This window comes from Solea senegalensis, linkage group LG12 (assembly GCF_019176455.1).
Source record: "Solea senegalensis isolate Sse05_10M linkage group LG12, IFAPA_SoseM_1, whole genome shotgun sequence".
Lineage (NCBI taxonomy): Eukaryota > Metazoa > Chordata > Actinopteri > Pleuronectiformes > Soleidae > Solea > Solea senegalensis.
The window spans coordinates 16,232,581-16,247,604 of NC_058032.1; the positions used below are offsets into that span (position 1 = coordinate 16,232,581).

General features: G+C 40.4%; 1 protein-coding gene across 1 annotated transcript; it reads right to left on the reverse strand.

The window, feature by feature from the left end:
* Nucleotides 1-210: 210 nt before the first annotated feature.
* On the reverse strand, nt 211-14,786 carry rps6kal (ribosomal protein S6 kinase a, like). The gene is made up of 22 exons (XM_044039987.1): nt 14,621-14,786; nt 11,906-11,965; nt 11,713-11,829; nt 11,541-11,622; nt 11,357-11,437; nt 10,954-11,033; nt 10,232-10,338; nt 9,397-9,434; nt 9,068-9,210; nt 8,885-8,955; nt 8,679-8,767; nt 8,476-8,540; nt 7,963-8,065; nt 7,709-7,833; nt 6,960-7,082; nt 5,495-5,584; nt 5,248-5,406; nt 5,002-5,163; nt 4,817-4,893; nt 4,339-4,456; nt 3,528-3,668; nt 211-1,490 (listed from the first exon to the last, which is right to left on the reverse strand). Exons 1-22 carry the CDS (start codon nt 14,645-14,647, stop codon nt 1,365-1,367), a joined length of 2,184 nt encoding a protein of 727 aa, XP_043895922.1. The 5' UTR covers nt 14,648-14,786; the 3' UTR covers nt 211-1,364.
* Between the last annotated feature and the right edge of the window lie 238 nt (nt 14,787-15,024).

Below are 15,024 nucleotides of genomic sequence, written 5' to 3' on the forward strand. Positions count from 1 at the left end.
CTGTTTCAATATTGTGAGTGATGACTGCATATTTACACAACAGCCACTGGAATCCAGACAGATACTTAAATAAAGGGAAATACAGGACAAATACTTAGGTAAAATACTGATGTATAATCCTGCTATAAGATGTCACAGTACACTTCACCTCGTCGTCACCTTAAATAAGGCATTTCAATGACTGACAGTCACACAGCTCAGACCAGTGGATGCATGTCAATAATGATCTTTAATGTCAATATATACAGAACTTGAAAGAAAAATAGAATCTTAAAAATCAAATGAAATAAATACAATATCATACAATTTCCACAATGTCTTTTTGAAGAGATATCCATGGAAATCTTTTTTTTTTTTTTGTTAATTCAGCTCCTCTGGTTTGACGGGGTGCATCCCGTCCCCCTCCAGAGAAATCCCTACAGCTCCCCCACATGCTCTTCATCTTCATTAACTTCATCATATATATGTAGATATATATATATTTATTTTGCAAACTAGAAGTTTCTGCTATTGTTACCACATTATTTCACCCATTAACTTTTGCCCATCTGCAGCTTATTTTACCTCATTTGATACACTGTTAGCATCACAAAGTAACATCAGAGTCAGACGGTGAGATTTAAGGGAAAAGAAATACAGGTTGTGTCCACGCATGCATTTATGTTTCCCAAGTGCTGGCAGACGATATTGACCCTGAGAGAACGCCTTAATCCGCCACAAGCAGAATCATATATTTTCATTTTTAAGACAGGGAACAGTCTGACAATGTCCCTCAGTCAATATCGTCATGTCAGCACTCTCACACATAAACCATAAGTTGACTTTGCAGAGAAGAAGTTAAAAGAGCAAAAGCAAACATGGGAAAAAGAGAGAACTGAGGAGGAGGAGGGTGACAAGAGTGCAGATGAAGAGCAGTGGGGGGAGGGCACAGTTTACCGAAGCAGCTTTGAATCAGCCAATCACAGTGAAGGAGAACATCAGCTGGTGCGTTTCTTCCCCATCTGAGGAAGAAAGAATGAAAGGCGAGGAGGGCAAGTGCATATGAAAGCTGTGGAAATAAATACAAGTCTGTCTCCCCAGCAGTAACAGATATGTGAGTTTCCCCTCTTCCTCTGCAGCTGACGTCTTCACGATGCAACCTCGTCCAGTGTGTGCGTGCATGTTGGGTGGGTGTGAGTGCATGTGGTGAGTGTGTCAAATAAATAGGTTAAAAAGGGGGAACAGTAGATCTGACTGGCCAGGACTTCGGTCTGAGGGGGGCGCATCCGTGTTTCGAGTACGAGAGTCTGACTGAGAGTGAGGTCCAATATGGAGGGCGAGCGATGTGCGCGTGTGTGTGTGTGCGTGTGTGTGTGTGTGTGTGTCTACATGTCTGTTGAGGTGAGTTTCTTCATGCTGCGTCTCTGTGCTAGACTGGACGCTGCCACAGGCTCCAGCACAGGCTGACTTGTCTTCTGGCTCAGTGCTGAATAGGTGGCCGCCATGGCTCCCTAAAAAAAACATATCATCATCATCATCAGCAGGTGGGTTTAACTTAACGATCATTTACTAGTTTAATCTTGTGCCTCTTTAACTGTGAACCTCCAAACGTTAGTTTGCTGCTTGGTTTTCTAACTAAGCTCAGTTACAAACTCATCTTAATCCTCATTACGTACCTGGAAGCTGGAACCAGAAGGTATTTGATATTATATTATTTGTAATCTAAAAAAAAATTACATTTACTAAGATCTGCACGACCTTAGCCTGCTGAGTTTACAGTAATCAGGGTAAAATATCATTCAGCCAGTACTTATGTGGCCTACAGTTGTCGAAATATTTCCGCAAGAAACGTTTATCCCGTTCTATTTTTGACCTGCTCTAAATTTTAGTTTTCAAAGACTCTTTTAAAATGTTTACTGAATGTATGCTTCCACTCTTTGACCTTTCATTTTTAAGTGTGTTTGTGTTAATTCATTTCAGTAAAGCACACAGAATGACATCCGTGCATTATACTGCCTTGCCAAGCCTTAACTTTCTGTTGATTGATCAAATAAACTGATCAACAAATGGTTCCAGTTCTACTTTGTTGTCCAATCCGATCCTGGGTGACTCATCTGTTGTTGCAACACTCATTTATTCTGGAACCACACATTTTTCAACAAGTGAGTGGGAGCATCGAAACACCATCACTGGGTAAAAAGTTTTTTTTTAACAAGAGCAGATACAATTTAAAGAGAAAAATTACAGACAACATCTAGTGGTGAGTTTTTCAGTTGTATTTGATGGAAAACAGAGTCTTTCTCCCAGTCTGTCGCCGTCATTCCTTTTTTAACATTATACATAAAGTAAAATATGTGAAATGTTTAAGACTTTGTATATTTGTTCAGTTGAAGCCAACAAAGAGGCAACGGATACACAAACAAATAACACTTCATGACAAATACTGGTATCCAGTGAGGAATTATAATTAACAATTTGCCTGGCCTTGAGTCACATGTAGGAGAGAGAAGAGCAAGAATAGATGAGTAAGAGTGACTCAACACTAAAAGTGGGTTTGAGGAGTGAAAAAACAACAACAACAAAATGGACAAAAACAAGACGTTAGCTATGAATACTGTTCCTGACGAGCTCTATCCTTTAATGCAGCTGATCCAGTTGCCTGTGTCTCTTAAAGTGCTATGACCTGGACGACTGAGAAACTTCAGGTATTTAATACCCTTTGCTTGGATGTTTAAAACAAAAGCACTCAAATGTATCACTGCAGGAAATGTTTGTCTTGTCTTCTAGCAACACAAGAAAATCTATTGTATTTTCTGATGTGTAAACATTTTTCAATCAAAGTCTGCAGTGAGTGACGGCTCATCTACTTCATTATAAACATCCATACAGATATAATCTATGTGACGGTAGCATGGAAGATCTGATGTTATGTTGGTAAATAGGGAATTTTGAAATAACACTCTCGGTTAACTGCTACTCTTTGTTCCAGCCCTTACCTTAAATCAAAGTTAACACCAACTGTAAATTAAAGGAGCAAGGTCACACACACACAGATGCAGGTTCCTGTAAGAAAGGCTGGCCTTCATGACTGAGAGAAGTGTTTTGGAGTTTTGAGAGCAACTCTGTCTACCGCTGCTGCTCAGTGAGATTAAGAGAAGTCGACAGGTTGTACAAGCACTTGGTAATGATGCTGCCCAGACAACCTCGCTCTCCGTCTCTAGAGGAGGACAGAGAACAACTACCTGGAAGAACACTCCAGGAAATAATGCGGAGGCTGCAGCACTGCACGTATGAGTGCTTTTTTTTTTTTTCCTACAGTAGCAGCAAACAGGAGGTAAAGGGAAAAACATCATTTTAATATGCTTCTTATTACTTTAAGTAAAAGTAAAGTAAAAAAGCTTCTTAGAGCATCAAAGAAAACTGAGAGGCACTTTCTTTTAAATTATTAAAATGCCTTTAGTGTAATGGCATGGTCATTTTACCTCAAGCCTTCAATAAAGAGTCAAAACAGATCTTGTGGATCAAGAAGCCTTCTGAAAGAGACTCACCTTGACGAGGTGCGGAGCGTCATGGCGTGTGAGCTGGAAGTGTGGGAGCGCGTCTCTGCAGGTGATCCAGGAATGCTTTAAAACCTGCTCTGCTGTGTATCGCTGGTGAGGGTCCACATGGAGCATATGGGACAGCAGGTCCTGGAACACACACAAACACAGTCAGGTTATTAAAAAACCTATAAGACAAGTGTATTAAAGTACAATTTACAAAGGTCCAGATGGAGAAAATCTCAATGTAATCGCCTGGTGCATCATAATGTCTTATTTAGTAGTCTTATGGAGCTGTGTGTTTATGTGGTGTATATATATATATATATATATATATATATATATATATATATATCAATGTTTAATCAACTGACTGAAATGCAGAAATGCTGAAATGTCCTTACTTTCTATGATTTATCAGTCTGTTCTTCTCAAGAACTCTAAATTTGTTGGAGAGCTGCACAATTTAAAATGTAAAATTCTCCATCAAAATGTGGAAATTATTGATGATATATAGGTTATAGGATTCAATAGGACCGATAAGAGATGGTATACAAGAAAGGAGCAGCATTTCAGTTTTACTTAATACAGGACTGACTTATTTATTTTACACTGATAGATAATCTCATGAACTGTCTCAACCATTGAACACACAGATGAGTACGATGTCATCTTTGTTCAAGTATCTGATCATTTTTACCATATAAATCCAGTTTTTGTAGAACATTCTAAGAAACCTTCCAAAGTGTATTACTGATATACAAGCAGAACAATAAATGAATTCACATTAGGTGCGACACCAGTGTCGGTGTATATGTACCTTTGAGCTGTCTGACACAGTATCCCAGTTGCCGCCTGTCAAGGAGAACTTTCCGGAACCTATTCGCAGCAGAATCTCCTCTGGTGTGTCATTTGGCCCATTAGCAAACGGTGTGTACCTGACAGGGAGATATGAGGAGATGATAGAAAAACTGTCATTTTACATTCTGATTGACATATTTTTGGTTTAATTATCACTCTGTGGTACTAAAATACATCGTGAAAACAACTGTGAAATCGCAGTGAGAGAGGAGGAGGTGAAACGTGGCGCTCAAGTTTAATCCACTGCTCCAAAATGCAGTCAGTACATTTAATGTCCATAATATCACAAACAGCACAGTAAATAAGTGAAAGGAGCGCTGGTGTTTGACCCCGGTGTGGTGCTTTATCTTTGTTCCAAGACATTAAACTGACACTTTATCATTCCCACTCACATATAAGCTGAATTCCTCAGCAATTTCTCCAGAGTGTAGTCTTACCCTGCCAGCATTGTATACAGTAGAACTCCAAGACTCCATATATCACATGCTGCATCATAACCTTGACGCATTAGTACCTGGAGTCACACAAAGAAAGACAAACACACCATTAGGGACTCCTATCTCTACTCACTTCCATTTCCTTTACCCTTTTTGCAGGATTTATAGTATTTGTCTGGTCTTACCTCTGGTGCCACAAAGTTGGCGGTGTAACAGGGGGTGAGGAGGAGGCCGTTGCCCCCCCGAAGCTGCTTGGCAAATCCAAAGTCACAGATCCTGATAGAGTCAGGATTCCCCGAGTCATCCATATACAGGATGTTACTGGGCTTCAGGTCTCGGTGTACCACCTGCAAAGAGGGAGACGAAAATAATGAGCAAAGATGTCTTTAGATTTTATTTAGGCTTGCACATGCACTGAAGTGTTTCCTGACCCCTTGGCAGTGGAGGTAGTCAACAGTCTTGGCGATGGTATAGAGCACAGCACTGGCTTCTCTCTCAGAGAAAAACTTCTGCCTGAGGATCTTATCCAGCAGCTCCCCTCCCTTCATCAGCTCCGTCACCACATACACATACCTGCCCTCATCATACACCTGACAAGACACACACCAACAGACTGTCAGTATGTTAACACACTGCTTCAAACGGTCTCGCACAATTCACGCAAAAAATGTCACAGACGTCTTTTAGAGTGATGATGTTGGGATGCTGTCCGTATCTCATTAGGATTTCAATCTCTTCAGAAGGGTCCCTCTTACTTTTGTCTATAATCTGCGACATACGGAAGAAAGACAAGAGCAGTTAGGGTCAGATGGAACATTAAATATTTCTACTGTGCAATTTAAAAACTTATGTCAGATATATAAATGCCAAGATCTTTGAACCAACACAGGTTGGTGTAGGGGCTGAAATATTAGTTCAGATGCTGAAGTTGTGCTGCCCTCTCCTGGTGTACTGGTATCACTCAACTCATTCACTTCATCTCTACAAAACAAGGTTTACAATCTACTACTGTACATGAAAACACATCCTCGTGGTAGCTACATGTATGCAGACCCACAAAAACAAAACTTAACAGAACAGTACTTTAAGTAATTAAAGAGCATTGTGCTTTTTCAAGTTTAATTTCAAAATGTGTGATGACAGTACTGGGAATTGAATCATTTCAATAAAAGAGAGAAAGTCGCCGCACATTCACAGCCTCAATGAAACTAGACCACACAATATTATCGTCTTTCACAATGGTCACCAGGTCAGATTATCAATTACAGTAGCACTGACTCTCGCCGTATCTTGTTTGGGGGACTGGCAACACTACAAGTACAATGTATGATCCCAACTAATCATCATTCACAACACGATGTGTGAGTTCAGAGGTCATCGCGGAGGAAGAAAAAAAGATTGTGGACCCGTTCCTGGGTAAGGTACTGTACTTGGGTGTCACTGTTCCACCTAACAGTAGCATTCCTCTTAGCCATGTTTATGTCTGTATGTTACACTGTGTCAGAGCACTGTGTGATCCTATTGGTCAACATCCAGGAGTATGCTGTATGAGATGTCAAACTAGGCCAACGGGCAAACGGGCAACAGAAAAACTCCTAACATGCTAGACTTCTTGTCAGGGTGTCACGGAGCGTCCTAGACGCCGAATCTCTGTTCTTCAATTATGTTGCACAACGCGGCCCTTTGTCGTTCATGATTGGGTCTGACACTGTGTCGGTCCCGACCACATCGCATTAAAACCAAGCTGAATTGTCGTCGCCTGATCCCGGCATAATCTGCACTCATGTGCTAGTGATCGAGACGTTTGTGCTGCATTCATGTCTGTGTTCACATTTAAAGCTCAACAAAACAAAAGTGCCTGAACCCTAAACAAAAAACGACATGGTTAATTTCATGGCCTCGCTTATAAAATGGCTTTAAAGAAATTGGGATATTTTGTTAACGTGCAGCATTTCAACCTTTAACTCTGCAATTATAAACATTTCTAAAAAGGCTGTGAGTGTGAGTAAGAGTGAAACACAATGTGGCTTAATGTGATTAGTGGCGCTTGGGAAAAACAAAATAACTACAAGCCAATCTTATTAAATGACGGATGTTTAGGAGTTGTTATTAAAGGTTTCAGTTTACACTGAATATTAACTACCTTCACAGCATAGTCCATGGCAGAGACTCGGTGTACACAGCGTTTACAAATAGAGTAAGAACCGACTCCTATGTCCTCCTGCAGCTCGTACAGATCAGAGAACTTGGTTGAGCCCCCGTGCATCTGAAAACAAGATTCATTTATTTTTTACCGTTACATGGCATTATTTCACATCAATAAAATATTTTACAGGAAAGCATTTAGCGCCTGTGCCTGTCAATCCATTGTCTGTGACATCATTATTCATGAATGATCACAACAACACAACAATCCTTGGTTGGTCCATAAAAGGTCAACATGTGTTGTTAGTCAAAAGATCCAACAGCAGCTTTTTTAAATACATGTATTACATCTTCATGGTAATGTGCTTATTCAACAGACTGACTCCCTATTCACACGATGTATAAGCACATAATATTGTTAAAGGTTTATTAACCAGTCACTATTATGTGTTTCTGATGACAAATATTAACGCCTAATTAATTAATTGTACACATACAGTAAAACAAATCTATTACAATAACAATGTTTTTAAATCACATTTACAGACATACCAACTACAGTGTCAACTTCCTGTGCTTATAGACATTAGTCATTGGTATCATGGCAAAAACAAATGGCAAAAACACACTTACATCCACTTGAATAAGTATTTAATGTGCAGTATGAGCATCAAGTGAGGTTCATATAAAAGATGAAGAGTACATTAATCCCCATGCTCATGCAAAGAAGACAGAATATGCGTTTACCTGAACTATCGGGAGTATGCTGAGCAGTGGGGAGCTCTTGTTCTCATCCATAGGAGTTGGAGCAACAAAACTGAAGCCTTTGAAAAGTTGGTGGGCGTTAGCACTGGGTGGAATACCTGGGGAGTCTGAATATATAAAGCTAATTCATAATATGGACAGATGAAGAAACACCCACAAACAAGTTTTCATGACTGTAGAAGTGGCTGAACAGCATATGAGCGGAATATGATGCAAGTCCACTGGTGTGGATTTACCTTTCGGTGTTTTAGCGGTGAACTCTGGGTCAAAGCAGAATGTGTCGTCTGGTTTTCCTGCTGCAGGTTTGAAAGGGGGCTGAAGTTCTCTTCTGTACAGTTTCTGAAGAAAACACAGGTACGCGCAAACATGCAGAAAAAACACACACACACGTGAGTTAGAAAGCGATTTCTACGTCAGGCTGTTTGGAGTGTGTGACCTTATGAGAACATGAAGCCAAGACCCAACAAAGATTAACCCAATCCAAGCCCTCTACAGCTTGGTCCAGCCAACAGCATCCTGCTGGCTCCTAAACACTCACACAGGGCTATTAGTGCACACACAGTGAGAACTGGCTCACTGCCCAGACACACACACAAACATAGCTGGCATGGCCAAGAATGATGGCCAGTAGTCACCAAGCAAACCATTTGGTAGGTGTGAATCCTCAACAGAAGCTGAGAGAGTTACAAGTGTGTATGTGTAGCTCTGTGAGAAATTAGAGGGACGTGTGTATGCGTGTGTGCGCTCACATTCCAGTCGATTGTGGAAAAGAAAGCATGGCGCTTGATCTCCTCAACTCCATCGGGCCCTGCACCTACAAATGCAGATCACTCTCAAGCATCAACAGATTCACACATTTTTTTCCAGCATGTCCTTTACATGGAAGCCAAAATGTTAACAAGCATGAGGGTTAGCTGGCCTTTCTCTTACTCCAACAGACGTACACACTCACCTAGTCTGTTAGCAGGGTTACGTTTAAACAGCATCCTCAGTAAACTCTGGGCTTCCAAGCTTAGGAACTGTGGCATCCCCAATTTAGCTCTGCAGTGAGGGGAAAAAAAAATATGGATTAAAATAATCTCCATTTAATTAATTGCATTGTATTCAGCATTCAGTCCCACTTTAAGTGCCTTAATCATGCAGTGCATAATGACTCACTTGAGAATCATGTTCATGGTCTCATTGCGGTCTTTGCCTTGGAATGGTAATGTCCCCGTTAGCATCTCAAACTGCACACGCACAATAAAGACAAGGAACAACAATTAGCATGTTTTCTAATCAGCTTGTATAATCAGTCAACATCTGAGTAGCTGTGTGAATTTTGCTTGAACTTGCGCGTACCATTAGTACTCCCAGAGACCACCAGTCCGCACTCTGTGTGTGTCCTCTCCTGTTGACCACCTCAGGGGCCATATACTCCACCGTACCACAGAAGGAATATGCCTTCTTATCAGCATCTACTGACTCTTTACTCAAGCCAAAGTCTGCACAACAGCAATGCAACAATTAACAGATCTGTCACAGCCACAACCAGTAATTTCACTTTGTACAATGACTAATACATGACGTGGTAGAAAGAAATATTATTAACTGGATAAGCTTATTACATTAATCTTAGGAATTAAAAAAACAGTTTGTGCTAGTTAGTCATTTATTTCTGAAAAACATACCTGTTAACTTTATGTGTCCAGCTTCATCAAGTAAGATGCTACAAAACAAAAACAGTTTCCACTGAGGTGAGCTTTAAATTATTCTTCACAAGTAAACAATAATACAACGAATAACAGTACACAGGTCATGTAAAGCCCAGGGTCAGATATGAAAACGTGAGTACGTTGTGGAGGTTTTTAAATGACCGCTTAGTATACAACTCAATAGATCACACTGGATAGATCTGGTTGGAGACTGAGGACTCATTCAGATAAATTGTTAAAATTAAATTGAATTGAAGTTATAAGCAAGTGTGACTTTCCGCTCAGCAACTTTAGTTGTGACTTCAACATTAAAGATACACTACACAGTAAATGAATCATTATAGAAACTGGTCATTGGAAATTCCTTTCTGAGGTAATTTTCATTTCAAGACCTGCCATCTTACCGACATATTTCTTGATGTCATCTTGTAAAAGTTTTTATTTTTTAAATTTACATTTCATGTTACTACTATGTAAAATATCATCTGTTAAGATTTTAAAGAATCATGCTTTTGGGTCTTTAGAAACTCCAAACATGAGACTAATTTGAATCATGAATTATTACATGTGGGAATGGAGTACAGTAAATACCAATATCATCAAAAGGGATTTCTAAATTAAATAAAGTAAAAAATATTAAACTATGACAGGTTCTTATGACAAGAGACACATGCTGAAAAATCTGTTGTTTGTGATGATCCAAAGCTAAATACAGTTGGTCTTTTTGTATTGGGGGATGATGCAGGTAGTTACTCTTGTATTAAAGGTGTAAAAGGTCTGGAAAGAAGAAGGTAAATACTAAAATTCATACTTCTCTGGCTTGAGATCTCTGTAAACTATGCCCAAGTTGTGCAGGTGGTCAAGGGCCAGGGCCAGCTCTGCAAGGTAGAATTTCACATCTTCCTCTGTAAACATAACCTGATAAGAACTGGAGACATTTACTCTCTGAACTCGGACAAGGAGAGAAATTCAGCAACAAAGAAAAAAACTTCAGTGTTAATCTTCAGTAACCACAAAAAGAGAAAACAAGTGTAGTATTACTGTCACAGTGTCAACATTTCAAACAGAGAACAAGATTCAGCAAGCTGTGTATCTGACATTGCCAGCAGCCATTCCTTTGTTCCAAGACATGCTTTCAAGACTTGGTTTGTTTAGAGAACAATCACATATTGTCTGAATTCCCCGATAGCCTCTGACTGACAAGCAACTGATGATTGAAAAATGAATACAGATCCCAACAGCACTTGAAATTCTGTGAGACAAACAGAAAGCTGGATGACTAATGCGCTCATAAAATAAATAGTTAAATGTGCACCTGTTCCAAGTGTGGCCATCATTTTTTTAGTGTTAAGAAACAACTTTGATGTATATGTAATTTTATTGATTTACAGAAATAGGTTCACTTGAGGTTATAAAAAGAATAATTAACACCTAGACAAGCTGTACTTTCCAAAGCCAAAGAACATAAACTATCAAAGAGAAAAGAGGCACACAGAAACTTAATAATGAGATGACAAGAGCACATCAGCTTACCTCTTTGGATAAGCGAGTGAATACATCCCCTCCCCTGAGAAAGTCCAGTATTAAATACAGTTTCCCTTCTGTCTGAAAGGCTGTGAGACACAGAAACAAATAAATTAGCCACATGCTAATGACATTATGGGTTTTGGTGGCCCATGTTAACACTGTAAGTCACTTAGCACAACAAAAGCCATGTTGACATGAATAACAGTAATACAGACATCATATCAGGGTAAAAGCAAATATTAGTTTAATCCTTTGTTTCATTGCTTTGCATTGTTTCTATTGTTGCAAGATTGTCTGTTAAAAACAGATGTGAGACTTTTTTTTACAACCAATCACCAATGGTGTTTCCTATTGGAACATGAAGGTATGCACAAGGATCTAATCCTAAATCAGTTTAGCTGTCACTTACCGTAGTGCAATTTCACTATGAAGGGGTGATTTACTTCCACTAAAATGTCTCTTTCCATCTTAGTGCGCACTCTGTCCCTGACTGGAGAGACAAAACAGGATGGGAGAGAAATTCAGTGTGCAGAGGACAGGAAATATTTGGCACCGAGATGATGAAAGTGGTCTCAGGTGTTTTGCTGCATTACCTTTCAAAGATGCCTTTTTTAGAACTTTCATTGCATATAACTGACCAGCATCTGGACCAATGATCTTCCTAACAAGAAATACCTGAGAGATGGGCAGCGGAATTTAGAAAGACAAAGCATACATGATATGTATACATGACATATTAGATTGGTCTGCTGCTTCTTTCATCACCTTGCCGAAAGAGCCCTGGCCAAGGACTTTGAGCAGTTCAAACTGAGCTGGATCAGCTTTCTCACAACCTTCTTTCACATGGTGGGTGATAGGAATCTCCTTATAAGTCCCTTCATCCTACACAGACAGTATCATTATGAGACAGCCATGCAAATCGACATATAGAAGTACACTCATGCTGGTCATTACTTACACTCTGTGAGAAAGACTCTCCCTCTTCCATGGGCTCATCCATGATTTGATGTCCATTGACCTGCAGCCAAAGCCACAATTTTCATTAGAGGAGCCTGCAACAGTAAAGACTTCAAAAATCTTTCATCCTTGTTCTCGACTGAGCAGGACTGTGATTGCAAATGCTGCACGCCCACATGTATGATGGAGGATTCAACAGATGAAATCGATGAGTCACATGAAATAACAGCGTGATTTTGCTTGCCCCACTGAAGCTGAATTTGTTGTCAAACATTATGGAGTCCATACTTTAAGCCCGTCCAGCTGTCAAGCACTCATCCTGTCTCTATAATACTCTTCATTATTAGCATTCAAGCTTAATCCCCAGCCAGTGTAAAAACAACATGTCTGACTGGCTCTGGGTCACTGGTGTCTGCTCGGGCTGCAGCCATCATTCAACCTCCGGAGGACAAAGTGGGGTCTGGTTCTTTTAAGGCCTTCTTGCTGATAATGGTGGTAGGAAAATGTAAAAGACCACTAAAATGCTTGTCCACTGACCACTGATATGCTTCATTTATCAAGAGTTACTTTCAGAAGCCCGTTTTATGCCTCTCTTCTTTTTATTTCAAAAGCCACACACTCTGATTATATTGCCAGAAGAGGAATGCCAGGCATCTCAAATAAATCAAACGAAAAACTGACCAATACACGATTATCCAGGTCTACATATTTCAATGCTGTGCTCAAGCTCTAGCAGCATGATGTATTCAGTCTAGTGTTTGTGTGTGTTAAATTCCATCAAGGCTCTGAAGAGGGGGATGAGTCATAGCACTACGCAAACCCACTCAGTGGGTGGAGCCACCAACATACACTCACGTACAGCCACAGAACAGAGACCAACAAACCACCTTCCAGTGTCTCAACGCTATAAAATAACATTTAAAAAAAAACAAAAACACATGCATGTTATATCACAAAGAAAGGACAGAAGCCTTGGAGCATCTATGAATTATTAGTATCCAGGCTAGCCAAAGCCAGGGCAGTGCTTGTGTCATAAATTCACACATGCATTTTCATTCCCACCTGTGGTGTGGCTCATCATGGCTGTGCAGAGTGCAGTGCAGCCTACACACTCAACACAACCAGACCAGCCTTTTTCAGCCATTTGAAAACATGTCTGACAGCTTCACAACCGACTGACGCTGACATACAAAGCTTTGGATAAATATTGTCTTAAATCTAAATCATAGTGGATTCAGTAGCCAGCATCACCACTAGCCCAGTGTCAGTGGCTAAGCTTGGTGTTTACTTGTGTGCTTGTTTTATCTTGGCAGCTTTCAAAGGTTCAGGATTCAGCGAAAAGTGGATTTAAGTGCTTATTTGTAGCAACAAGTAAAAAAAGGAAACAACAACAGTTTAAACAGTGATAGCTGAGAAAGGTTAGTTTAGTCAGCATTCATCCCACTCGCATACACTGAGGTCCTCTCATAGATTTATCGAAATATTAAAAGATCTTGTGACGCAATACTGCCCTCATAAAACGAGAGGAGGAAAGTTTCGATCAACAAAGTGTAGTTCAGGGCAGAAGTGTATGTTGCAACCGTTTACTGTTTGCTTTTCAACAGTTTTGGTGGACAGTCGGACAGTTTGAACTAAATGTGTGAAAGAAAGAATGGAGAGATTTGGGGCATTTGATTAATGCACATGAAAAAAACAAATCAATTCACCACATATTGCTCACATTTTTTAAAATGTCTTATTCCAGTTACATTTATTAGGATTATTTTTGATGCCCTGGAGAATTATCTTTAATTATTACATTTCTCTGTCACAACTCATTTATTGTTTTTATTCATATGTCAAACTGGGGCCCACGCAAAAGAAAACATGACCTTTCCACTGAAGTCTTCAAAAATGTTTCACTGGTATCAGTAACGATGTGAAGGTGGATCCTTTAGTCTTAAAGGAATGTACTAGTTTACAGTCAAAGAGTTTCATGTTGTTACATACGAGTCTGTCTGTATGTTAAGGTCATAACACACGATTTTGTGGATTATACGTTTTGAAAAATCATATTTTAAGCAGTTTAAGTTAATAGTAGTTTACAGAGCTTTGTTATAGCTAATAACAGCATCATTAGGTCACTTGGGTTGCTGGCAATACAGCCCTTAGTTGTTCAGACAAATGTACAAATGTAACTAAACTGGAGTAAATCTCTTAAAACTTGAGGCTATTGAAATGTGTACCACCGTACCATAGACAAATAAAACGTCTTTACCAGCTCTTCATTGACTAGACGTTGATGGTTGAACAAAACTAAGTTTGAAGGATGCAAGCTGTCAGCTAGCAAGCTAAACACATGCTAAAGCTACACACGCTAAGCTAGCTATGAAGGAAACTCCTCCTGAGAAGTGAAAATAACAACAAAAATCAAGAGGAGGTCATGTGTCATCGGATACAGCCCGTCCTCTGTTAGGGAACACTGACCGGTGGGGTTACCAGCCCAGGCAGGCTGCAATTGAACTAATATACCCGGACAGTGCAACAAAAATAAACACCTAACCAGCTGTTAGCATTAGCTACCGTGTTAGCATGCATCACGGTGCGCTGCGGGTCGTGACGCGAATTTAAGCTGTAGCCAGCCTTGCAGGGGAAAGCTAACTTAACGGGACAGCAGCACACGCGGAAAACTGTGTGAAGCAAATGGTTCTTCAGAAAAACGCGATAACCAACTCACCTCACTGCTGACGCTGTTTACCTCCATCTTGTGCCAGGAATCTTCTCCAAGTCTAAGGCATCGTAGTCCACCTAGACCCCCGCTCCACGTTGCATGGCTTCCCCTCCGTGGAAGTCCGGCAGCTCTGCTTTGACGACCAGATGCACGCTGCGTGGCTGCGGGATGGAATCAGGGATGGGATCGGGGGGTCGGTGCGGGGAATAGTTGATGCTGAATTGCTGATGACTGGACCATACGCTCGCCGAGAACACCGCTACCCTGCCATTGATGCGAATATGGCGGCTACCGTGGTACCTGGTCGTCAGTGAATGAGAGTTTATTGACGTATTAATGACGCAATTCGGTTAAGGATTTCCCCCGTCCAAACCAGAGCAGCGGATCACGGAGATAGCGAGGAGGACGTA

What these genes read in the sequence shown, in the direction of transcription:
- rps6kal (XM_044039987.1), bottom strand. Translation starts at nt 14,647, where the DNA reads ATGGAGGTAAACAGCGTCAGCAGTGAG. An exon ending in CCATGGACTATGCTGTGAAG is followed by an intron (nt 5,585 to 6,959) that starts GTAGTTAATATT and finishes CGTATGTCGCAG; the next exon opens with ATTATAGACAAAAGTAAGAG. An exon ending in ACGCTCCGCACCTCGTCAAG is followed by an intron (nt 1,491 to 3,527) that starts GTGAGTCTCTTT and finishes TGTTTTTTTTAG; the next exon opens with GGAGCCATGGCGGCCACCTA.